Source organism: Opisthocomus hoazin, chromosome 7, assembly GCF_030867145.1.
Source record: "Opisthocomus hoazin isolate bOpiHoa1 chromosome 7, bOpiHoa1.hap1, whole genome shotgun sequence".
Classification (NCBI taxonomy): domain Eukaryota; kingdom Metazoa; phylum Chordata; class Aves; order Opisthocomiformes; family Opisthocomidae; genus Opisthocomus; species Opisthocomus hoazin.
In genome coordinates, this window is record NC_134420.1 from 67,101,069 (window position 1) to 67,127,834 (window position 26,766).

The 26,766-nt window shown below is 44.5% G+C and overlaps 1 protein-coding gene across 7 annotated transcripts; it reads right to left on the reverse strand.

Annotated features, from left to right (window-relative positions):
- Positions 1-26,108, reverse strand: WDR89 (WD repeat domain 89). 7 transcript variants are annotated; one of them, XM_075426843.1, is made up of 4 exons: positions 24,491-24,528; positions 23,929-24,014; positions 11,996-12,197; positions 1-6,485 (listed from the first exon to the last, which is right to left on the reverse strand). In XM_075426843.1, the coding sequence occupies exons 3-4, from the start codon at positions 12,028-12,030 to the stop codon at positions 5,285-5,287; spliced, it is 1,236 nt and encodes a 411-aa protein (XP_075282958.1). In that variant the 5' UTR covers positions 12,031-12,197; positions 23,929-24,014; positions 24,491-24,528; the 3' UTR covers positions 1-5,284. The 7 variants fall into 7 exon arrangements, 6 of the variants coding, with proteins under 6 accessions (XP_075282958.1, XP_075282957.1, XP_075282961.1 ...); XM_075426842.1 differs by lacking the exon at positions 24,491-24,528 and adding an exon at positions 24,354-24,388; XM_075426846.1 differs by lacking the exons at positions 11,996-12,197; positions 24,491-24,528 and adding an exon at positions 24,354-24,388.
- Positions 26,109-26,766: the final 658 nt, after the last annotated feature.

The window sequence follows — 26,766 nt, forward strand, 5'->3', positions numbered from 1 at the left end:
AGCTCTCCAGCACCCTCCAGAAGCCCCAGTAAAAGTCAAGCCAGTCACTTCCCGCTATTTTACCTGCTATGTCTGTATCCAGTGTTTTTCAATCTGAATCTGCAGCAGTGCACGCTGGCGTACATTGTACTCACAGGTATTCAGCTCCATTAGTAATTAAGAATTCCTGTATTTTTAAAAACATTCAGGAAAGGGAACTGTGAGTCTGTGTTTGAGCTTCAGCTTTAGTCTCATTTACTTCCCAGCATTAACAGTATCAAGTGTGCCAGCCAGGGCGCACGCTCCTTTGGTGATCTGCTGTGCGTTGCGAGTTCCTGGGACCTTCTTTTATAAGCCTTGCCCAAACGATCATTTGAAATTGGCACCAAGAACTCTCTTGACCTCCTCCCAGCATTTCTCATTGCCAGTCCCGAGTTCCTGTGGCAACAGGCTGCTCAAGTACCACCTTTCCAGGATTTTAGCAGCATCAAAACTTTATTCGGAGCATGACAGAATAAGACTGAAATGGATATTGAATTGAAAATATATTCCCATAAAAATATTGGTGCCAAGATTGCAGCAGCTGTATATACAAAAGTATTTGCTGTCATTCAGTTTCCAGAAAAGTAGACATACTCTCAAAATCCAGATTTCAAAGTATCTGAAGGTGTGAGGATGCCGGACTTGCATGTGTTGAAATCCAAGCAGGACAGAACACCACGACAGCAAGCGGAGGCCAAGCAGGCAGTGGCAGCCACTGAAGTTCTCCCCACGCTACTCCCAGCAGCCAACACACCTGTGCCAGTTTACAAACTGGCACAGAAAAAGGAAATGGAAAACAAGAAGTTACCAACCATCCTCTCAATTGGCCGTTAGGTTATCTGCAAACAATTCTGATGAGGAACCAAGGAACGGAGCGCTGTATGATCACGTAACAGGCAGCTGTAAGTTCTCAGACTCATCCCCCACTCTCATTTTTGCCTTCCTTTTTTCCCACGGGACATGAAATCCCCAAATCCGCTGGTTCCCGCAGGGTAGAAGCAGCGGTGTGGGCTGCACCAGCGGCTCTCCTCACTGCCAGCAGGAGTTAAGAATACCCAGCCCCTGTGAGCAAACACCTTCTGCCTCTCTCGCACGCTTCGCTGCCAAACTGTTCATCTCGCAGACAAACAGGAACTGGCTTTTCTGCTTGCAGGGTGTTTATGCCTTGCATTATTTAGTTAAGGCCCTATCCTGCTCTCATCATGCTCAGGAACAAGCCATTACAGTTACACTAAAGGCAGAGGGTCCAGTCCTTGGCTGAGGAGCTGCCCTGGACAGACGCCGCTGTCACAGGGTTGGCAGGGGCAAACATCCCTGTTCCCTGCCTCTCTCTGCTTCCCCGCACCCATTCCGTGTAACGAGAAGGGCAGAGCCCCCCTGAGCTCTGGAAATGGTGTGGGCTCGCCCCCCTCCAGAAGAGCAGACGTCAAGACACAGCTCATGGCTATCCCTAGGTGCGACCAAGAAGCCAAATAACAGAAGGCCATTCTGAAGGGATGGAGAGCAGCAATTCCAAATTAACAACGGCAAATGCAGACGAGCTTCACGAGGCGGGTCAAAAGCGTCAGCTCTTTCAGGAGCATAACAGCTTCGCTGCAGCTAACCGCATCCGTAGGGAACCCCACTACGGGGCTGGGGCAGGCACCTCCGCACACAGCGCAAGGGGCTGCCACGCGCGTGCCCGGCTTCCAACGCCTCTCAAAGCAGGCTTCCGAGTCAGCACGTCACACGACAAACTACACTGCTTCAGGTAATAGTATGACCTATGGGGCTACGCAAGATCACTGGCCAAAAGAGCCGTCGTTCAAAACCACGGTATAAAGCTTCCATTTTCTGTCTTTACAATTCTTTACCACTACAGCATCTTTGCTAATCAAGATTTTAACGTAGAGATATGCAGTTATGTCCATCTGAATACACAGGACATACCCCATATGCAATTTGGCTTATGACTGACAACTGGCTAACTCAATCCCACCTAGAAATTAATTCACACCTTTATTTAGATTTGTCAAATAATTTCCACTACAACCCCACAGTGTGGGTAAAAGCCTACACTCTACTGAAATAATTGCTGTATTACCCCCTGACTACTGGATATAATCCTGATACATCTCTCACTTAAACGAAGTGAAATAGTAGAGCATTACTTCCAGAAGAGGCAGCGAGCTCGTATTCAACGGGAGCACACCTTAAACACAACAACAGCAGGCGTGCAAGTGTTGGATTTTACTGACAGAGAAAACAGAAATTAAAGAGGAAATTTAGGAATGTGCCAAATGCAAGTAAGTTTATTTTCATGTGTTCACAGCAGGACATTCTCCTGCTGCTCAGAAGTATCATACAACGGGTTTACTATCACCTCTGAGTAAAGATAGACGCTGTTTTCTGCACTTCAGTAGTCTCTCTGGATTTTTACTTTTCATTTACTGGAAAAAATCTGATGCTGCTTCCGGAATTAAAGCTTCCCCTGGGGTTCAACAGTTCACACGGTGACGGTTTCTGAATGCCTGCTACTTGCTCATAGTTTCAACTACCTAAGTTTTATAAAGGTCAAACATGTTTCTTAACAATGCTGAAGCCAATTTACAGATACCAAAACTAACCTAAGAGATTAAATACAGTCAGACAAGTTAACCTGTCTAATTTCAAGTCCATTATTATCTTTATGATTACATATATATTCTGCCTGTGCTCTGTAGTCTATGAAACAGTGCTTCCAGTTTACAAAAGCAAGCAATGCTAATTGTTTGTTAACATGCGGTTTCCATCTATGTTTATTTTATGGATATTAACCTGAAATTAAGTCAACACAAAAGAAAAAGAAAATAATCAAGTATTTTCAGAGGCAACACAAGCCTGAATTCTCCTGACAGCTGCTGTGCTTTTCCAGAATTTTAAGATATATTGCTGTTTAATTCTGTATGCAAAAGAGAGAAACCAACTTTTCAGGGAAAAGCATGGCTTTACCTGTGCTGGGTATCGATTTGTGACGTATCAATCTAACTCAGAAACAAGATAACGGGTACAGGTTGCATACTTCAAACACTTCAGCACCAGAACTCCCATCCCTGCCACTTTAATTCAGAGAGAGTTGGCAGAACACATCCAATCTCGCTCAGCAGACACTTGCAAGCACACAGAGGCAGCCAAAAGCCCCCCCACCGTGCACTTCTGTACGTAGCACACAAATCTATCTTTAAGAAACCAAGCATCAGACAGACCCACGGACCTTACTCCTCTTGAGTGTGTCAAGATACCAGGAAAAGAGTGGACAAACACCTAAAAAGCAAGTTACACGTCACAGTTGCAATGCCATAGGTCTCAGAACCATCCTTCAGTTCCCCAACCCAGCCACTGGTACTGAAGCAAGCTGGGCCTGTGAGGGCATCACGGCGAATTCAGAGGGGTCTGAAGCTTTTGGTCCACTCGGTCACAGAGAAACAGGCAACAGCTAGCGACCTGGGGGAGTGAATCCTGACAGGGCACATGCTCCAGGTGCGCCGCAGCCGTGACACTCGCTGCTCAAAATAGCACAAAATAATTTGAAAAGCAACAGATAAGGATGTTGGGTGTAACTTGAATTTAACGTAAGTAATAAAAAAAAAAATTAAAGAAATGTAATTTTTAAATTGATGATGAAATTGAACTTTTAAATCACCAGCAGTCACAAAAGCAAGTGAATCATCTTAATTCTCACCAACAGGCAGACCCAAACCAACTGGGGACACATAGCTGCGGCTGAAGGACACTGACGGTTTGTAAAACGTACCCTGTGGAAGCACGATACTTCTGGTGGAACAGGATTTGTTTCCGGAGATGATTAAGACATCTTTGAGCACAGCTGTAACCATGTGCTAGAAGCATCTGCTGTGCCTCGGAAACCCTTTCTGAACTCTGGGCTGATCCTCTAAACCCGACGTTCAAAACTTGTTTTGAAGGAATTACCTCCCCACCCTCATGTGAAAAAAGCGACCCCTCTTAATTCCTTTGCCAACTGTCGTATAACACAGCAATCCTTAAATACTCCTGTGCTGTTTTCAGTTGTAGTCCACATATGTTAACTACGGCGTAATTACCAGCCACTGCTCGCCTGCAATGGCCCTCAGAAGGCTGAGGGTAATTGCGTGTGCAGAGCCAGATGCACAGACTGCTGTCTGCCCGTGGAGCACAACAAGCGTAAAGACTCCACCATTTCAGAAGTACGTGGCAATTTTTGCACCACTTAACAGGTATTTGATGGAATGCTAAAACAAAGCTGTCCTAGGGAGATGTCTAAGCATAAAACCTCTCTGCAGAGAGAAACATTTTGTAAAGGACACACACCGAAAGGTTTTGTTAAAGTCTCCTCATATTGGTCCGTTACTCCACAACGACCGTCTCAGAAGGCAGTCTTCGTTTTCGGTTGAAGTGCACAATACTAGCTTATTTCAAATGCAGGACTTAAGATTTGAGGCACCACTGGTGTAATTACACCTACCAATTTCTTTAACCCACTGAAGATCTCCCCAGTCCTCCAGGTGCACTGCCCTGCGTTGCATTTACCACGAGAGAATGACACTGCTTGCAAGATTCGTGGGTATTTTCATGCAGAAAACATGCCCTAAAAAATGTCAGTTTAACAGTTCTCAGACACTTAAAAATTAGCTGTTTGGAATCACGTACTCCTGTTCGGTTGAACATATTCATATCTTTGCTATAAAAAAATATGGCTCTATCAACTGCTGCTTTACGAGCATGTTATAAACCAGTGATAGGACAGTGCGACACAGGACTTATCTGCTGTTTCATCAGGAAGCAATTCCCTCTGGCATTAAGATGTGACATAAAACCTTTTAATATATTGAGCAATTCCATTAAGTTCTCTGTAAAGAAAGCAAAATACAGCATGAAATACAAAAGCTTTTAAAACACGCCAGGGAGTTTCAGTGGGAAGGTAACAAATTATGCAAGCCACAGGCCTGTATTACACATTAAAAATGTTGGCCGAGACATTAAACAACCACAGAAACATTTTTATATAATATGATTTAAGGTCTATTGTTCAAGAACTCAAGAGCAAACATTTACTCTTTTCTGATTAATATTAGCAAGTCTAAAAAACAAAACAAAACAAGGCATTCTTCTCTTCTGTTGCCTAGGTAGAATTCAAGCATCACAGCTCTTGCCACAGAATACCTCCAAACAAAGCGCAGCCAAGTTGTGCCCGAGAGATTAAACACCAGGAAAACTCTGCACAGCAGAGGTTCCCACTTTCGGAACTCTACTTTTTCCCGCTTTTGAGGGAGCTGTTGTGAACTCTCACTCTCTTCTGCACGGAAGAAGCCATCTTCATAGATGCTTTCTTCGCGAGGGACCTTTCCACAGCTCCGGGTTTCCATAGCAACAGCTGAGCATCCTCTCCACCCGTCAGCAGGGACTCATCGGCCAGGTTCCAGCAGAAGGAGCGCACGGTGGCCGAGTGTCCCCCGCACAGGGTACCCACCAGGCTCAGGCCGTGGGTGCCGCAGCTGATCAGGTGCACCTTTCCTGCAGACGTTCCCCCAACCAGAAAGAGTTTGTCTGCCTTTTCGTGGTACCAGCCACCTACCAGGTACTGCAAGGTGTCGTCTCCAACGCAGACTGTGTCTCTGACATCCAGAACATGCGACAGCATTATTGGTTCTTCGGTATCTAACTGAGCAATGTCCCACCAACAAAATCCCTCATCGTGCGTTGTGCAGTAGATCTGTTTATAATCCTTCCCAGACCAGCCAATAAAGCTTACTGATGAATCCGAATTGCAAGTTGATAGCAAAGCATCATCTTCGTTATCCTTGTTAATGTCGAACACATTAACCAACCCATCAGTTGACCCAGAAACCACCAAGCTGGGTTCCATAGGATGAAAACAAATTTTAGTGATATCATCATTGTGACTTTCAGAATAGACTCCCAAGGGCTCTTTAGTTGTGCCGGCGCAGTCTGTAACACCTCTTGCATCCCAAAACACCAGAAACGTGTCCTTTTCAACTTCTTCTGTTCCAGCACAGATTATGAGGTCACTGCGGTTGATATCAAAACTGATGAAAACGTTGGAAGGATAGCCGCTAAATATCTGCGCCGCTTTCTGAGTTGCTAAACGAATATCCCAGCATTTCACTGTCCCGTCACTGCACGCCGAAAATACCATGCTGTCACACGCGTGTGCAAACCTGACCCCATTCAGCATCCCAGGACGGCTACTGTACTCCCGCAGGAAGTTTAACGTTTCCCTGTCGTACACCCTCATCGACTTATCGGAACACGAGACTGCCACAAAGCGGCTGCCTTCAGACTGAGCCGCTGTGGCAACGTCTATATCCAGTAAGTAAGCAGGTTCCGCACTTAGCGTGGAACGTTTTGCTATGCGCAGGCGAGCAAGCTGCTCCTCAATCTTCTCCACTTCAGTCATCTCAAATGCTATTCCAGACGTTGCCAGAAACCTGTAATAAATAAACCCAAGGTGAGTTTTAATTATAACATTCTGAAATAATATTAGCTTTAAAAATATGCGTGAAGAAGCACCTTGCACAGAGATAATGCGTGAAGTCAAAATTCAATTATCCCGCTGTCCTACCCACTACAACTTTGTTTACAGAAACCGAGAACCGGAAAGGGCTCCCCTAGTTAAGGAGTTCAGTCTCTTGTGACTGGAAGCACTACATCGTATAATCCCCTTAAAACATTAAATAGCCTGCCTGTGAATCCTGTGAAAGTCACGTAGCTAAATTTGCTTTGTTATTTTTATAAGTAAATAGTGAAGTGATATTGTCCACAAGCAGAAAGAAAATGAAGTCATTCCTTCTTAGGTAATGGTGATAATTTTTGTTCTAAAAAGTTGCTAGGAGGCACAGCCCACCAACAGCTGCATCAGTACCACCGCAGGAGACTTCCTAGGTGAACTGTTCCGCTGGGGTACAAACAAAGGCAGACAAGAAGACCAAAATTATGTGGAACTACAGCCTGAAATGGCCAGACGAGATGCATTTTACAAGTGTTTAGGTGCCCAATGACGCACAGAAACACCTGTCAGCACACCATGGACCACCTAAACCGGCTGCATGACTTCAGTGGAATTCACTGGAATTCAGCACCTTTGCCTTTTTCATCAGTTCTCCCAAGAACCTAAAAGTTTTCTGGGCCTCCTATAAAACCACGTAACGCTGGCTCTTAGTGCAGCTGCTAAAAATCTTCCCTTCGGAGGGAATTCTTTGGCACTACTGCACCTTCCTCGAAAGCCCATACTATTCCAGTAATGTACACAAATTCAGATTTTTACCAAGCAAAACCAAAATTAAACAATATTCTCTCAATCCTCTCATACATAGATTCACTTCTACAAAATGGTGTGCCCTGAATAAAAAAAGAATAACAGTTCTCCTTTCTATAACACATACGAAAATTCAATTCTGTAATTGCAGTAAAAGTTTTCATCAATTTAGAGTCAGAAGAAGTACCGAAGTATTTAAATTTAAAAGAGATACTTGCCATCATAAAGAATACATTGTTTTAGTGAGTGCACAAACTACAACCATTTTCAAAAGAAAGATGTAGGTGGGGTTTGTTAAGTGGGTATAACCATCCACAGGAGTGACTTCTGTTAAAATTACAGGTTCAGTTAGACTGCTCTTCTATGTTAAAAGAAGGAACATGGAGGGAATCAGAGCAGGTTCGAGGGGGTCAACACCCCAGTGACTTCTCACTGGTACAGATATTGCAGTTAATGCAAATAAGAGTAAAGCAGTACTCAAAAACCTCCTTATTTCCTTAAGGACTAGGCCAGCACCCAATCCTAGGTACCACAGGCATGAAAGGACCCTTTTTGAAAAAATCCAGACAGACATGGAGTAAAAATAAGGTAGACCCAGAACGCAAGAAAATATTCTCACGCCTTTCCAGCTGTCCCATCACAAATTTTTTCTGCAAATTCTTCAGGCTGGATTTTTAAGGGCTGGAATAAGAAAGTTTCCATGTATTACTTGTTTTAGGGTAATTATTTTAACGGTCCGTGAGAGACCAGCAACAAAGGAAAGCTGCTGTGACAAAACTGCACTCTGCCTTTTCTTCTTGGTGGCGTTTGTAATCTCAGGGTTTTGCTTTCCCTCCTCCTATTTGGTACAGACAAACACTCCTGACGCCACGTTACACATGAGCAAATTCTTAAAAAACAGCTTAAGCAGGCACACTCATAAAAGCTTAACTCCCAAGTCACAAATAATCTCACTAAGCTATTTGCCTCAGTAATATCCTGACAATGAGGTCCCCAGGTTAATCTTCTACATCAAAGCAACCTTTCAGAGCACATCTACAAGTAATTTTTGCCATAAAACACAGACATCCTGTGGAAACTCCTTTCCCCTCTGAAGAGAAGAAGTTCAGCGTGTTTTCTGGCACTAGCCTGCATACCCACAGAGCCTGCTCCTGAGTTGCTTTTCTAGGTATGTCCTCAAATGGAACAAGCTTTTACTAGAAATATTACATAAAGCAGACTGTTCTCAAACACTGCTTGTTACACTGCTCAAACATAAAACCATTAAACTCCCATGCAAATTATTAATTTAAATTTTAAAATTAAAATATTTTAATATTATTAATAAGGACAACTTCTACTTAATCCAATTTACTGAAGAACTACAATGGAAGCTTCTATTTAAATACCATTTCAAAAACACATGCTTGCAGGTGGAGAAAGGAGTTTTCATAAACTAGCTGTCCTGCAGTGCTATGGTCACTAAAACAAATGGGTTCTCCCTGTAAACTTTTTGTAAGATAAATGTAGTTTTCCAGACTGACCTGAATTTCAAGCTCAAAATATTCAAACTTTTTATACTCAAAAGGCCAAGTAAACTCAAACAGACATGCTCCTGACAAATATCATCCATTTGGAAAGCAAGCTGCAGTTGTTTAAATATTACTGGCTTCGACAGAGAGTATTACTCTCAATGAGCAGTTTCTACAACACTCATGTCAGAGCTTTTACCGCTGGGCAGGGGAGGGCGAGGGAACTCTACAAGTACCCAGAAGCTGTAAAACGCCAGAGTCTGTAAAACCATGTTCATCAATCTGATTAAACTCAACAAGGGCAAGTGCAGGGTCCTGCACCTGGGGAGGAACAACCTCATGCACCAGTACAGGCTTGGGGCGGACCAGAAGGAGAGCAGCTCTGTGGAGAGGGACCTGGGTGTGCTGGTGGATGGCAGGTTAACCATGAGCCAGCAGTGTGCCTTGGCTGCCAAGAAGGCCAATGGCATCCTGGGGTGCATTAAGAACAGTGTGGCCAGCAGGTCGAGGAAGGTTCTCCTCCCCCTCTACTCTGCCCTAGTGAGGCCCCATCTGGAGTACTGTGTCCACTTCTGGGCTCCCCACTTCAAGAAAGATGAGGAGCTACTGGAGAGAGTCCAGCGGAGGGCTACGAGGATGATGAGGGGACTAGAGCATCTGTCCTGCGAGGAGAGGCTGAGGGAGCTGGGCTTGTTCAGCCTGAAGAAGAGAAGGCTGCGAGGGGACCTAATATATGCTTACAAATATCTGAAGGGTGGGTGTCAGGAGGATGGGGCCAAGCTCTTTCCAGTGGTGCCCAGCGACAGGACAAGGGGCAATGGGCACAAACTGAAGCAGAGGAAGTTCTGTCTGAACATGAGGAAGAGCTCCTTCACTCTGAGGGTGACGGAGCACTGGAACAGGCTGCCCAGGGAGGTTGTGGAGTCTCCTTCTCTGGAGACATTCAAGACCTGCCTGGACAAGGTCCTGTGCAGCCTGCTGTAGCTGACCCTGCTTCGGCAGGGGGGTTGGACTAGATGATCCCCAGAGGTTCCTTCCAACCCTGACCACTCTGTGATTCAGATTTAATAATACTTTCTAGGAAATAAAATTAGCCCAAGACAGTTCTTAAGCTTTTACCCCCGAATGACACAGGTACAGCTATTCTGAAATACCAGAAAATGCTGTTCATGTTTCCAGACAGATGTGCAGTTTATACCATCAAGAGGCTGGAGGGTACAGTTTTCAATTCTATATCCACTGCAACAACTAAGAAGCCTTAAAATTACATTTGATGGCAGCCAGGTTCTTGCTAAAAACTCAGTAAAATGTCTGCCCTAGTAAGAAAGTCTTCAGACTGTTATGAATTTGTGATTGAAGGTTATATAAACAATTCATGCTCAAACTTTAGGGTGTAGCTGCCAGCCCTTCCTTTACAGGAGGGGAAGTCACTGTTGTATTTTGATGGGAAAGTTTAAATGGCAGGAATAGGATCTGTGTTAAATTTATGAGACAAATAGGAAACAATGGTCTTCCAAACACAATAGAAGATAACTAAGTATTGGACTGCAGCCACCTATAAAGCACGTGGTGCTCCGCACAGCAGAAGTGAAGCACTTCAGTTTAGCACTCCTTAACTTCGACAACACGGGTATCTGTTTTGTTACGGTCACCAAGAACCCCTTGGCAAAGTCAGTATCTTTGAAACCTTACACAGTTCGGATATAGCGTTAACAGCCTGCTGCGATGAGGAAAACTGCCCATGCTAATGTGACAAACTGTCTGACACAAGGACTTTCGATGGACAACAGCTTGCTCTTGAACCGTTCCCGTCTCAGAAGAAATGGCAGAGCGCGCACTGGCCAAAACCACTTCTTTCCCCAAGGTACCTCCTTTGCTCAGGACATGAGGTAGTTAATTAAATTCAGGTTCTTCACTTACTCCACCTCACAGTGGTCCACAGCCTGGATCTATTGAGTACAATCTCACCACAGACAAAATCCAGGTGATGTTAAGGTACCAGGAAAACAGCCCCACCTCAATGACACATGAGTGTCTGGCTAGAGATGTGTCTGGCTGTGGCTACTCACTGGTGTTGGAAACAGAAGCCCAATCCCCCCCCCAGTGATCACCATTCCTCATATGCAACAGCTGCATCTCTCATCTGCACCGAACAAGGCAAAGCCACCTTTCACAAATTAACCCTGACACTTCCATGGTAGTGTATCTAATCCTCTGGAACTCCATTCATGTGATCTTTTCAATGAATTAACTTCACAGCTAGATGCAACCCCTGCACACCTCCTTGGTATTATAACTACCAGAAGCAATAAGCTTCTTGAAAGACACTCAAAACTCGTTACATCTTGGGAACTCAGAATAAGTACAGCACTCTGAAATAACCTAAAATATTTTGACCTCCAGGGCATCCTACAAGGCTCCTTTAAAAAAGAAATCAGCTTGATTTTTAGAACAGAAGATACAAAGCGGAAGGGATGCCAAAGAGGAAGGACAAGATTTTCAGAAGTCTTTGTTATGGACTTCTCACTACTGGAGTGTGGAAACAACCATACAGCAAGACTAGCAGCAGTCAGTCAGGAGTGCCCAAAGCAGGCCTTTCCAACGACAGAGAAATGAAAGGTAAGCACCTATCTGTGCAAACTAAACATTTAATATCATCTCAGCACATACTGCTGTGCTCTTTGCGCAGTATTCTAACCATCGTAGTCTCAACTCCAGCCAACAGGCTTGTGAGTCTTCTTTAATCCAGAAAGTTTCTCAAAAAATAAACCAGCAATTCACAAGTTATTGTCCTCCTTCTTTTAGTTGTGTATGCAAGATGCTGCCAAATTGCATCGTTCTCATTTCCAAAAGCAAATGCTAGCTCAACAACATACAGAAACATAAAATTACCTCTCTGAAAAATACCATGGAAAATGTGGGAGAAACAGAACTTTGCCTCAAAGATTTAATCAGTGCGTAAGAGTAACTTAGGAGTAGGAGGGTAAGAAACACATAATAAAAATGAAAACAACCTGTAGTTTTGGCAGTCTTCTCTGCAGAGGTCAAATACCAAAAATAGCAAGGGATTTGAACAGCAGTAGATGAAATCTTGCACTGTTCTTTCCTACTATAAACAATACAAACAGACCCTCCCTTTATTTTCACAATTATTGAAAGTTCAAGAACAAACCTGCAGCTCTGGGCACTGGAAAGCAATTCATGCATGCAACATTACATCTGGTCTGCATTTTAAAACGAAACCGCCAAGCGCAAGGCTGGCCGAGGAGGACGTGTTAGTACGCTGCGCTTCGCTAATGCAGAACGCCTCCGGAGACCTCTCCTCACCGGCACCGCTTCGCAGCGGAAGATGGAGCAGCCGAATGATCTCAGCACTGAGGGGAAGCAGAAAACACCCATCAGGCATGCACAATTTCTGCAGGACACAAACTCCTATAGTCAATTTTGTTATTTTACCAAAGCAGAGAGATCAGGTGTTTTTCCAGCATTCCCACAAAGCTGTTTGAAGGCAAAGAGAATAACATTTAGTCTACCAAGCAGGAAGGGAATAAGATGCGCAAGAGGCTACGCTAAAGTGCAGAGACAAGATGTAAACTGTCAAGAGAATTATTTCATCCTTTCAAATCAGCTGCATCTAGTTTCCAAACGTAAAGCAGAGCAAGAAAAAACTCCGTGTAATTTTGTGTTTGCAGTACAGAGAAAAATACTGTACCAAGAGAGCAGGAAGGAGGAAAAAGACAAAGCACTGCCACAAAAAAGTCTATGGGAAGAGCAAAAAAATTGCGTCTACCAAACTATCTGCCTTCCATGAAATCAATTCCACCCTACCCTCCCACCAGTACGGACCTCAGGGGTACACTCCTGTTCAGTACCGGAGAGCAGAGCTGTAAGCAGGGCAGAGAACCAGGGAAATGGCCTTCAACAACAGTATCGGTTAGAGGGGAAAAAAATGAGTCAGAGCTAGGAGAGAACAAAGGGAGAAAAGTCACAGGTGTTCAGTGCTTTGGGGTTCAATAATTTAAAAAAAGGAAACTACAACTTTTGCGTACTCATATTTTGGGGGCATAAGCAGGTGTTCATGTCAGTACAGAAACAAAACCTCTTTTTGAATATTATACCAGATCTCAGTAGAGAGGGAACACAAAACCAACTTTTGTATTTGACCAAGTTAGTTTTAAATGCATAAATCATAAAAAACATACACTGAGTATTTTCATCAAAATAAAACTTTTAAAATTAGTTTTTGGTGTAATATTTTGCATTTCAACTAGAAAGACCTATTCTGATTTTGAATCCAACACTGGAAAACACGGTGAAGGCAGGCAAGATTTACAAAATTTAGGCATGCCTTCAGCTCCAAATTGCAATGAATTAACATTCAAACTTGAGTAACCGAAAGCCTATTGATATCAATTCCTGAACCAAAAGAGACAGTAAAGAGCTGCAAAGGACTCAGATGACAAACCATTGTAAGAAATACCTAAGTGTAGCACAATCCAATGTAGAATTTTAAAAATCATGTAAGAAAACACTGTACAAAACTATAAAAATGGTCAAATTACTAATTTTGGCTTCAAATTTAATTTAAAAGTATTAAAATCTGATGCTCAGATAGCTAAACTACCTTCTCTAGAACAATTCAGGACACTCTAATGTAAAACATGGGCAAGTTTCTAAATACTCCATGAAGCTGTGTCAGGCATTATTTCAAACAGGTTTGAGAATTCTCCTTTTTCAGTCTTCTCTCTTCATCCAATTCCATGCTAGCGACACAGACCTGCTAACAGGGGAGCAGCAAAGCAAGGGCTCTGTCACCAAAATCACACACTGACATCAGCAACCACATCCAGCCGAGAACTTGCTGAGGAGAGGGAGGTTTCCTACTACTGACCTCACCAGGTAGAGGATGTTATTGCATCCAGATGTTGATGAGGTGGTCACCCAATAAAGGAGGCTGCAAAGTAGTAAGAGGATAAGAGAAGCGCTAGTTTACTCTCATGGCTATTCTCAGATCAAGCTGACAGAAGCTGCAGCGGAAGCAATCCTATTTTATAAAGGCAGACCCGAAAGATTCCCAGGCAAAAGTTAAATTACAGAAAGAGATACTCTAATCAGGACATTTATCTTCTAAATTCCATATAGTCTCCTTTATTTTTGTAAAAAATACTGTATTTTAAAACCCTCTGCAAAAACTAATCTAAGCCTAAATTGCACACTCATGGCCTCTGAACAGGTAAACAACAAACTCTGCATCCTCAGTTGGATTCTAGAGAACGGGCGAGAGCTGCCAGGAAAACTGTCCTAGCGCTGGGCCTTGGCTTTTGCACTGGAGCAAGTCTCCGAGCTGGGGGTCAAATACGAGGTTTGTGCCTACTGCTCCTCTCTTCTCCCCCCTCCTCCCAGGCACAGTGCCCAAGCTGTACTCCAGCCCAGCACGCTAACAACATCGGCGGTGAGGCATCCAGATTGCCTTCTAAAAGACGGGTGAGTGTCTACCAGGAAAGTCACAGCCAGTTCTGCAACGCTCACCCTTTCTCTGACAAACACCTCCTCCTACAACGGGACCCAGGATATTGGTGAACACCCCCACGAGGAACGGAAGGTGGGCGATGTGTGCATCCAACCACTCCAGAAGACTTCACTGGCCAAGGGCTATGCAAACACCAGTGCTCCCAACTCCAGCAGATGCTAGATAACTCAGAGCTTCAAAAATACGGCACCTTTGGGTCCTGGTGTCTGTCTGTAATGTAACCACGGCTACTCAGTCAACCCAGTGCAGAACCTGAAGGGAATCCAAGTGTCAGACTTCTGCATCTGTGCTTATCTCATCAGACCACAGTGACCATAGACGAGTCATTTCCTTTCTCCTGTGAGCACCTCCCACCACAGACACCGTATTGACATTACCTTTTGTAACCACAAACATCGGAAAGAAGATACGGAACTACTCAGTCTTTCCATTACATACAGCCAGCAACTGCTGGAAATCAAACATGTAGGGTACAACATTGTCCCGCATGTAAGTTTTTCTCCATTCACATTTCCACAACACAACCATGAGCAGCTAAGAGAAGGTTCATATCTTTCTCCGAACTGTTCCTCACAAGCCTCCTCACTGACAGCATTTTCATTTGCTAAAAGGTCAAACAGCTTGCTATTTGACTTGGCACTAGAGCTGTGCACCAAGATGGTCATCTTACAGACAAAGAAGACAGAAATAAAGATATTCATGCCAGTGCATCTGAACAAGAGCCTGGCCTACGAACACCTACTAGTCCCGATTCTGGCAGAACAGCTTACTAAGTAATTAGCAGCAAGATGCAACATTCACTCTTTACTTTCTTAACCAGTGAAACAAAGACAGTATCTGCCTAGCGCATAATACTCGTGTACACAAACATAGGTAAGTACAGCCAGAAGCAGACTTTCGAAAGAACAAGCCTTGTTCTGAACATCTACATTACAAGATAAAAATGCAAAAGTCACAGTAACACTGCAAAGCACTTGCAAATTCCATAATCGAAACGTGCTTTGATGTCCTTTCGAGTTGGGGATTACAAGAAAGGACTCCAAGAGCAATGATTTTTAGGGCCATTTTAAGCTGAACAAGACCACCACATGAATGGGCAACCCCAATGATCCTACTCTACAGAGAAATGTGAAAGGAAAAAATTACTTATGCAGCTGCATGAATAGTTTAGTGACTCTGAAATAACACCATTTAATTCCTTCAATTTAGACATTGCCACTTGGTACCAACACCCTCATATTTTAAAAAAAAAATGGAAATAAGAAGATTCTTTCCAAATATTAATAAATTTTGCTGAAATTCTTCAAAAGAATTTGTTTCTATGCCACAAAAAGCCTGGAAAATTTCAGCCTAAATTTAGCAGCAACCGTAATAAAAGGATATAAAGAAACTTCGCTACAGCAGGAAAACTAGCTCCTACTACCAGACACTTGTGCCAAAATACCTGTAATGAGGTAAAATGTTTAATTTACCAGAATATTTTAGAAATTCTCTCACAACAGTAAGTTAGCTTAAGTACACTTCGCTACCAGAGCTCATTCTTCACAACACAAGACTATTATGTTTTCAAGACTCTTTTCTTAAAAACCCAAGCTCCTATCAGCCACCACAGTTCTCATCTTCACTAGGGATGTTGCTGCTGAACTGATATGAAGATATTCCCCTACATGTGCAGATGTGGCACCAGGATTTTCCAAACACAATATTCGTGTGCATGGCAATTTTTAACACTACACTAACATCACTACGCTAACATCACTGCAGTTCCAGATGTATTGTGCAAGCACAAGCATCTGTCAAGCCTAAGCATGGGAAATGACTTCTCCTTGTTCTCCTCATTTGCTTCCGCAGGAACATGGCAGATCACTAAGGTATCTTCACCGGTCACATGCTACAATGTCCATTTTTGATATCTGGCTAATCCAGAGCATCACTACGTCAAGGCACTTTGTCAGACCCTCTCCAGTATCCAAGCAACAGGAGAAACTGGAGATCCTTGGGTACCCATGTCAGTTCACAGGCTATCAATTTCCAAAGCGTGCCTTCTGTGCATAGCCTGACAACTGAGGCTCCGCTGAACCCTTATCCTGCCCTAAGCTCAATTTTCAATGCTCTGTAGCAGACAAAAGGAAACGATGTCATCTAAGCGACAACAGCAGGATGGAAGAGGCTGAAATAAAGGTTTAGAGCTATGTTGACTCTATCCTGTTCAAGAGAGTTTACCTTTGTCTCCATAAAAGATGCTGAGGCATCAAGCAGGTGCACATTGTACCCATGCAAGGCACTCCCTTCAGCTCTTTTTGCCAAGAGCCTTTAGACAGCATTTACACTTGAACCATACACAGCCCTCCAGTGCTGCTTCACCAATACCATAAACGGATAAAAAAAATTTTTCTCCCTTTTTATAATAACTGAGTGCACGGTGATTCTCCCCCACACTGCAGTGGAAGTTCACATTCAACTGCTTTTTCACTACGAGAGCGATTTAGGACTCGGTCATCAGAGATGGAATTGTAAATGCGAAGGACAAAAGAGCAAGTATGTAGGTACTGATACTCGGCCACCTTCTGGTCCAGAGACCTATGGCGTGCAGCACCACAGGCAATCCCTGCTGGCAAATCACAACAAAAACTATACACTTTTGTTAGAGCCCATGAACCCCTAGGACCTGGGTGGGGAATTTACTTTTCCGAGATCCGCGAAGACCTTTCCAACGTCTTCGGCAGACAGCGCTGCCTCAAAAAAAGACAAGGATAAAAACCAAAGTCAAGAGCTTTATGCATTTTAATAACCCTGCTCTCAAGCCACGTTTATTCTCCATGCTTTAGTCAATCCATATTTCTTAGGGTTATAACAGCTTGCCAGCAGGGCTCTTTGCTGAAGCCAATCTCTTGATAACTAAACCATCATCAAGTGCAAGAGGAGGACAGGTTAGATGATCCAGAGAATGGACTGTTTATTTACCAGAAGTAGCTGGGATGCTTTGCCTTGTATAGCTTGGCAAAGACACAACACTGAGAGGGGATACGATTACTATCTACAAATACATCAAAGGAATAAACGCTGAGGAGGGAGGGGAGCTACTCAAGAACAATACTGGCACAACAGTTTAAGAGTATAAACTGACCATAAATAAAATTTAGAGCAGAAATGATAAAGTTTATCTTTCAAAATAGTTTCCAATTAGAACAGCAGGGGCAAAAACTTCAACTGTCTTCATCTACTTTTATAACCTCCTCATCCTGGCACCACAGCTGCCTTGCGCTGCAAAGAACACAAATAGGAAGGCAGACTGGAAAACAGGCAGCTACGAGATAAGCTGGCTCATCAGTTCTTTCTGGCAGATACCACGCTGCCAGACAGACAATACAGCAAGACACAACATTTGCTTACTGCATAGTTTCAGAAGCAGTACTAGGATGGTAGTAAGAGGGTGTGTACGTGGGCAGAGAGAATGCAGCGTCCAGCTCAGGGTGGCTTCCTCTCCCCGCACCCCAGGACCTGTCAGGATAAACATCCAAGGACAGGAGCGCGCCCTGCGAACGGCCGCACCATTCCCAGCGCCTCCCTCGCACCTTTCAACGTTTATCAGCTGCTGCCACGCACGGCCGCAGACTCCTTGTGCTGCGGTGACAGCATCTCTCAGCGCCACGCAGCCGTGACCTCGGCGCCGCCGAGCCCCCGTGATGTCACTGATGGCCACCGCTCGCCAGCAGCTCCATCGCTTCCAGGAGCCGCAGTCACAGATTCAGAGCACGTGATGCGAAAGGAGAGCACTTACTCTTTTACTGCATCTATATATCGCGACACTAATTTTAATCGGTCGCGATAAGCTGACTGTCTCCTTAACAGAGCGGCATTCAAGGAAACAAAAACTTAATTTAGAGGAAATCAGCCTGCAACACTGCAAAGAATGTTACGAAGGCACCAGCATTTTTTTTCTTCCTTTTAAAAGTCTCAGCTCCTCAAATCAGACTATTAATCAAAAAATCACAGCCTTCACTTAGCACTGTCTAGCACCAAAAACTGAAGAAGAAAAAAACCCTCAAATTCAACTACACTGCAACATTTTCTCTCTGATCTGTCAAAAAGATTAAAAGTTATGCTTCTTTTTTTTTTTTTTTACAATCTCATTTTTGTGAATTCCATTCAGAGCTTTGGATCTTTCAGACTTCACCACAACGCAAGATGTGACTCTGGTATTCCCATGCAACGCACACAGAAGGATATAGGGAAAACCTGACTTTTACAGAATCACAGAATGGTAGGGGTTGGAAGTGACCTCTGTGGGTCATCTAGTCCAACCCCCCTGCCGAAGCAGGGTCACCTACAGCAGGCTGCACAGGGCCTTGTCCAGGCGGGTCTTGAATATCTCCAGAGAAGGAGACTCCACAACCTCCCTGGGCAGCCTGTGCCAGTGCTCCGTCACCCTCAGAGGGAAGTTCTTCCTCATGTTCAGACGGAACTTCCTCTGCTTCAGTTTGTGCCCATTGCCCCTTGTCCTGTCTCTGGACACCACTGAAAAGAGCTTGGCCCCATCCTCCTGACACCCACCCTTCAGATATTTGTAAGCATTTATAAGGTCCCCTCGCAGCCTTCTCTTCTTCAGGCTGAACAGGCCCAGTTCCCTCAGCCTCTCCTCATAGGAGAGATGTTCCAGTCCCCTCACCGTCCTTGTAGCCCTCCGCTGGACTCTCTCCAGTAGCTCTTCTTGCGCATTTATATTTTCCCTTTAAGCATCCAGCAAGTGTCAAGTCCAGAAACAGCCATCACTAAATTTTCCCGGGGAGGTGGGGGAGCAAACCAAATCCAACAACTAAAAACCCCTTTCTCTCTCAATCTGTTGCACTCATGTCTGGCTGCTACGAACGTTCCTGAAGCAGCAACATTCAATACACATACACGGTAATAGTTACCCAAGACATTAAACCACTAGAATTCGTTTTTCCTTAAATTCTGTTCTTCAAACCACACCATGTACTTCCTTAGGTATCTTGACAGATATGGAGTAAATTAAAATCAACTTCACTTACCTCAAAAAAACCCCCTCTACAAACCATATACAAAACTCTAAGTCAGGTTTGCTGGTAAAAGAGCTGTATGTTTCTAAACAAGAGTTTTTGTTTTCACAGCCATCTGCTTGTCCCTTCTGATTCCACAAAAGAATAATAACACTTAATTCCAGCTCTCTCAGTCATTCCCACAGCAACAAACATACACAAATGCTTATTACAAAAAGATACTCAAATTACTGAAAAATGATCAATATCTGAAGCTTCCTATTCCAGGTACTGCCAGCATAAAACTCCATCTAACAAGCAGCTTGCCAGTTTCAGTTAAATGCTAGGTTATCTTTTCACCAATTGTACAGCCCTTTCACATCTTCTTACTTTTAATCAGAAGCTGAGCAATGGTTTTGCCTTGAAACAACAGGCATGGGAAAAAAGAAAGATCACAGTAGTTACGGCTAGTTGCAAAGACAGGTGCAAGTGAAAAGCTGCTCATCAACTAAAAAACCAAAGAAAAAATATGAAGATTCTGCTGAAGAAAAAAAAAATAAATTGCAAGAAAGATGATTAATAATACAGCAAAAAAAAAAATTTACTTTAGAGCTAATTTTTTGAATCAGTTAGTTTAATCCAGCACAAGAGCTATGAGTGTTTTAATGCACCTGTTTTTTCACAGATAAGATTCAGTTGCTATATTAAACAAAGGATTTCCAGAACCCTTCAGTTCTGATTTTTCATTAAGTTTTCATTTAGCCAGAAAACTAGAGAATTAAAGAAAAACAGCATGTGCCCTTATAACGCCACAGTGAAGTCTTATATAAAACAACAAGTCTTAAAAAGCAAAACAATAGGACCAGGAGGTTTTAAAATACTTTCATTCCTCTATCTGTTGCAACTTTCCATCTGAAACTAAACATTAAGGCCACCTCAAAATATTTTCAGCAATACAAATAGTGTAATAAAAAATAATAACAAAAATCGGAGAATATTAACAGTCTGCAAGAAGAGCCCTCAGATTAATATGAAAAGGGGAAATAAATTTATGTCTGTTAAGGGTAGAAACAACAGTACAGATGGTTTATCTTGGAAAGCACATCATACTAGCTAATGCAATAGTCCTTCTGGACTTAAACCTGACATAATGAAACAGAATAAAAACATATCTGACTGAAGAGTTTTTAAGAAAATCACAGAATCACAGAATCACAGAATGGTAGGGGTTGGAAGGGACCTCTGTGGGTCATCTAGTCCAACCCTCCTGCTGAAGCAGGGTCACCTACAGCAGGCTGCACAGCACCTTGTCCAGGCGGGTCTTGAATATCTCCAGAGAAGGAGACTCCACAACCTCCCTGGGCAGCCTGTTCCAGTGCTCTGTCACCCTCAGAGGGAAGAAGTTCTTCCTCATGTTCAGACGGAACTTCCTCTGCTTCAGTTTGTGCCCATTGCCCCTTGTCCTGTCACTGGGCACCACTGAAAAGAGCTTGGCCCCATCCTCCTGACACCCACCCTTCAGATATTTATAAGCATTTATTAGGTCCCCTCTCAGCCTTCTCTTCTTCAGGTTGAACAAGCCCAGCTCCCTCAGCCTCTCCTCGTAGGGGAGATGTTCCAGTCCCCTCACCATCCTTGTAGCCCTCCGCTGGACTCTCTCCAGTAGCTCTTCATCTTTCTTGAACTGGGGAGCCCAGAACTGGACACAGTACTCCAGATGGGGCCTCACCAGGGCAGTGTAGAGGGGAAGGAGAACCTCCCTCGTCCTGCTGGCCACACTCTTCTTGATGCACCCCAGGATTCCATTGGCTTTCTTGGCATATTAATGTGAGGTTGTTAAAACGGACAGCTGCGCAATATTTGCTTCCTGCCACTACTTACAAAATATTTCGACTGTTGAAAACACTCAAATATCCTGCAGGGTCTACAAACAGGAGAGAAAACACATTCTATGCTGGGACCTTCAGAACAGCCTAATGAAATGACTCTGTATTTGTCCTGCGATTTGAGCATGATTTTTTTCTGTGCTATAGACTGTCATACTCTGCTTTTCCAGTGAGCTGTCCACCCGCGTCTCCTGCTTTGTTCTCACTGAAATGTTTTGTTGAAACTTGAATCAAAGTATCAGCTAAGGCAAAAATACATCATAGAAACAATCCATCCAAACTACCAAATTTAATCCAAAGGCAACATTTTGGCATCAGATGTCCTTCACTCCTAGCCTAAAGCTTTACCTACCAAAGCAACCATCTTCTATACACAGTTTCACAATCCCTCCTCCTCCCACTTCTTTTAGAAGCTAACACAACACTCCCGGGTCAGTCACGTCTATGCACCAAGTTACCTCCACATGTGTTAAACTAACCAGCCCTAAATTAAACGCTCTAGCCTTCTTTACAGACCACACTGAACACGTCCCATCTCTACATGCTGACTGCACCAGCCCCACGAGTTAACCAAACATGCTTCTGCCAGGATCTGAACCAGCACCAGCTCCGCTTGGTTTGGAGGTGCAAAGTGCTGCAGCAGAGCTGCCCTTTCCTGGGGCTCCAACAGCTGCAAGCGTGAAGGAGGGAAGAGCCCCAGGGCAGCTTTGAAGGGAAAAAAGGGGAAGGAAAAGGAGATGGCAGGAGGAAATAAGAGTGGAAAACATACCAGCAAGAATTTATGTAACCCTTCTGTTAAAGTAAGAGAGACAATTCAGGAACATGAGAAAGGGAAGAGCTAAGGGAGAAGCAGATAGCGGGTCAGGCTAAAGTCTGAAGAGGTCAAAGGCATGTTTGAGGATGAACTTCCTAACCCCACATGGCTATAGGCAGCACACTCTTTTTCTGCCTTTTTTACATCCTCCACTGCTTGCAATTCACAGAGCACACTCATCTCCAAAACCTGGCCTTGACAAGTCTCCAACTCGCAAGTCTCAACACTGTTTTTTCTTGTCTGGTGTAAAACCCACTGACAGACTGTCATCACACAGGAGAAGCTGTCCCACACAGAACACGTCTTCTCACTCACCAACTAAAACCAAGTCCTAGAAGCCTGCACAGGCGACTTTACATCAACGTGGCTAATCAGCACAGTAGTGCTAATTTCCTTCTGCTTTGTATTTTTTCAGAAAAGCTCAGAAATCCCATTGTTTGTACAGTTATAGTAAAAGCATATCAAAGCTGCAGAACCCAGCTAGGAAGTGCTGCTAGCACGTAACAACAATCTGGTTTTACACAAGACCTCCCACGCCATCAGGTACAGTCCAGATCCTAGGGCTGCCCAGCAAAGGACTCCTGTCCCCAAGACTGATGCAGTGAAAGAAAAAAAAAATTTCTTTTTAAATCAACTTATACTTAGGGCATTTAAAAAACTACCAGAATACCATTGATGATTTTGCCACAGCAGAACACTCACGTGGCAAAAAAGAAGATAATTGTTTCCAAGAAGTCTGAGAACACACAAGGAACAGCCAGGCACCTGCACCACTGCCTCTGTATGCAGAGACTGCCGAGCAGTCCTAGGCTCACCTTCCCTACAGGGTTGTTCCTTGACTCCGTAAAAAGATATTTGGAGCACCCTAGCCTTTAACCTTAAACAGACACCAACATGTAACTTTAGGCAAGCATTACATAAAATTAGCACCTAGAAAGCAATACGCATGAACAGAAACCCTTTCAGTTACTCTGTCAACAACGACAATTATCTTCTAGGAGCTGCTTTGCACATACACTTCACTGAATCTGACAATCGTTCTCAAACAGGAAACCCACTTAAAATATTATGTGGGTTTAACATAGTTTAGTTCTGACAACAAAGTTTTTACAGACCCAAAACCCAGCATACTAAAAAAAGACCTTGCGTTTCTGCATTCTTCTGAAAATACAATATATTTCTTGGGAAAAATGAATTTGGAACTATAGAACTGTAATCAATATGAGTCTGTAACGTAACACAGCATTGACAATTCCACTCCCCACATCTTGTTCCTAACAAGAGTTATTTCCCCCACACAGCATATTTTGAAATACCTGTGGGTGGTATAAAACATCATTTAAGGATATACGTATTACAGCTTTAGCAGTAGTTTATCTAATTATTTTTTTCCTTCAAAGACATAAAAAAGTTTCTCACAGGAATAAAACAACGAAGCAAAAAGCCCAAATCATATTTCTGTTTCTTCTTCTGACCTTTTCCAGACTTTTTTGTTTGCTTGTTTTCGACCTTTCCTATTATTAAAAAAGATCCCCATCTCCACCAAACCCAGGTGAGCTCAGCAGGTACTTATCAGCGTAACTTCTTACGGAAGATACTTTACCTGCCAATACAGGTCCTCATAACCCTGACAGCCCGCAAGCAGCCGGTCACAGCTCTGATCAGACGTGCCTGCCCAAATTCGCAATACGCTGACCGACCCCTCCCGCAGGCTCAACCCTAGCCCACTCTCTCCCACACACCATCAAAGCTGGAAAGGGCGAGGAGGTCGGTGCCAACCTCCCCGCCCCTCCCCGGCCCTTCGCCCCCTGCCCGCGGTGTTCCGAGAGCACGGTGCTTCCTTCCGAGCTTCACGGACAGACGGGATCAACTCACAGCGTAAAGCTGAGGGGTTTTATTCACGCCTCGCCAGCAGCACAGACAGATCCCTGTCAGTAAAGCCGAAGACGCTGCAGTTCAGCCTAATGGGAAAAGAAACGCCGGCGGTGAGGGAACGGAACTCGAGGAGCCCCCCTGCTTTCCCCTCCCCGGCCCCACGCACTGGGGCAGCTCCGGGGCCGCCTCTCGCCCACCGCGGGCAGCCCCACCACAAACCCAGCAGCACCCCCAGCCTCAAGAGAGAGCCCCCTCCCGCCGATCCCCCTCATAGGCAGCCCCCGCCCCGCCCTCCCCACAGCAACGCCCACACCGCAGACACGGCCCTGACCACAGCTGCTCCCTCGCCCCGGAGTACCCTGCCCACTCCGCAGCGGCCCTCACCCCGCCGGGGGTCCTCACCCGGCCCCGCCAGGGGCCCTCACCTCGGCCCCCACCCCGCCGGGGGTCCTCGCCCGGCCCCTCAGAGCAGCCCCCTCCCGCCCCACGACCGGCCACCTCCGCCGCGTGCGCGCCAACCCTGCCCCCTGTGGGCCCCGCCCCCGGAGCCCTCCCTAGCCACCCCATTGGCTGCTCCGGCCGCTTCGCCGGCAGCCATCTTCCCTCTTTGGCGGCGGGGAACGGAAGCGACGCAGAGGAAGGGGAGCAGTGGAGGGGGCCACGCCCCCTTCACGTCTATCGCTACAACTTTATTGGCTGCCGGGAGCGGCGCGCGGCAGACGGAGCGCTCCGCCCCGTTGCCATGGCAGCGGGGGCGGGGCCCTTCCCGCCGGGCCGCGCTGAGGGCCATTAACGGTCCTTAAAGGGGCGGAGCCGCTGGCGCCGCGCGGTGACATCGCGGAGGGGGGCCCAGGGGCTCCAGGCTGCGGCCCGCAGCTTTTGCCGGAGCCCGGGCTGCCGGGCGGGGCCTCACGCCTGGAGCTGTGCCGCGCTCAGCGGCGCTGGCACCGTCCCGAGAGCCAAGAAAAGAAAATGATCTCACGCTGGGGAGCGCGGCCTTCCCCAGGGGCACCCAAAAGGCTTCTCCAATGGGATTTTCAACAGCTTAGTTTCCACTGCAATTTTTTAAATTAAAGTTGAAGCATTTTGGCTGACTGTAGATTTTTCTAGCGAGATAAAAAAGAACTTCATCCAAACCCAATAATGTGGTCAAGGCACATGGATAATAACCACAGAACACTATAAAAAATATGACTTGTACCTCAGTTTAATGGACTGCTTAACTCTGACATGTAACAAAAGCTGAAAGGCAATCAAAAGATACTTCAAAGCACTGACACGTCACCTGCCGCTAGTAGCGTGCAAAGATGTAATTAATTCTACATGTTCCAGTACAACTACTGCTGTTTCTGTAACTGCAGCTCTTTACGTACTTAGCAGCACAATAACCTTTCCATGCATAGCGAATACCCTTTCTGCGATCACTCTGCAATACCGTGAGACGGTCAGCTTGACTTGTGTTCCACAGATGCATGGGTGATTCACCTAGATTTCAGCTTAAAAGTCTGCTCTCCAAGTAGTTTATTAGGCCCCGATACGAATACAGCCATTTGTATTTGTGCGGAGCGGAAGGTGAACAGCTCACAGAAGCCTCTTAGCCAGGCAGGTATCACAGAAGACAGACCAGTTCATCAAGTGCCATGAAAAAGTGCCCTTTTTTGTTTATTTTTGCTTCTTAACAATCATTTGGGGGGCCATTTGTTTTCCTGCATGGTGCACTGAAGATAGGAAAATACCGAGGCACGTAACAGCAAAGCACAAAGACCTGAATTACACGCTTACTGTTTTCCCAGTAAATCCCTTCCATCACTGCTGGGAAGCTGGCCCTGCTGAAGTCTGTCGCCCAGGACTAATCACTGCTCAGACTGGTGGGAGATGTTCTGAACATTTCAAAACAAGTTGCATCCAATTTCATTGAAGACAATATTGAATTTAACACAATATACATTATAATACTTACAGCTGTTTTGTAAATGTCAATATTACAGTCGGAAGTATTTGTAGCTAGCAGTTTTTCATCCGAGTTTCCTGGGGCAGTTAGTATTGCCACAAATTCAGCAAATACCTTCTGTTCATTGTTCATGTAGTAAAAACAGCTGCAAGACCAACTGGAATAACACAGTTCTGCAGCCACGGATTTGGTGTTCAGTACTCCCAGATGAATCCAGCTATATTAACAGAAAACACAATTTTCTCCATAGCACACCAACGCTGCCGAGTCACAGAATATATTAGATAGAAATGCAGCTGTAAAGTTCACCGCAGTTGCTTCAGCAATCACTTGTAACTCTTGACAGTTACTTTACAGACAGAACATAAAACATTTAAGACATTTTTAGAAAGGAATCTTTATGATCCCCACTTTAAAAGAAAGTGGTCTAAACAAATCTGAGTTTCAGTGTCATGTACTCTAGAACTAAGGTCAAGTACTCCAACAGCAAGTCGCCTAGAACAAGAATTTTTGCTGTGTGGTTGCATAATGCCACAACATACTTCATGACGCAACTGTCCCTGAGTATAGCCAGCAACTTCTGGGTGCCACCATAATGTACCACAATTATTTTTTGCATCTTGCTTTCTGGTGTTTTATTGGGGGTTTGAGTATTTTTTGTTTTGGATTTTTTCTTGGGTTACATTGTGTGAAATGCAGGTCAGCAAGAAGTGTGTTTCTTCCCCCCAGCAAAGTTAAAAAAGGGAGGAGGAATGAAAGCACTATTATTTTTAGAGTCATTTCAGTTATATAGCTCTCAAAGCAGAGAAAGAAATGAGAGTACCTAGTTGTAGTTGAGATTACTTTTTCCAAGATACCCTTTCATAAATAATGTTGATAGCGTGATA

Coding starts and splice junctions, on each gene's coding strand:
- WDR89 (XM_075426843.1), bottom strand. CDS start 12,030: ATGCATGAATTGCTTTCCAGTGCCCAGAGCTGCAG. Junction 6,486..11,995: donor TCCAGTGCCCAGAGCTGCAG/GTTTGTTCTTGA, acceptor TATTTATTACAG/GTTTCTGGCAACGTCTGGAA.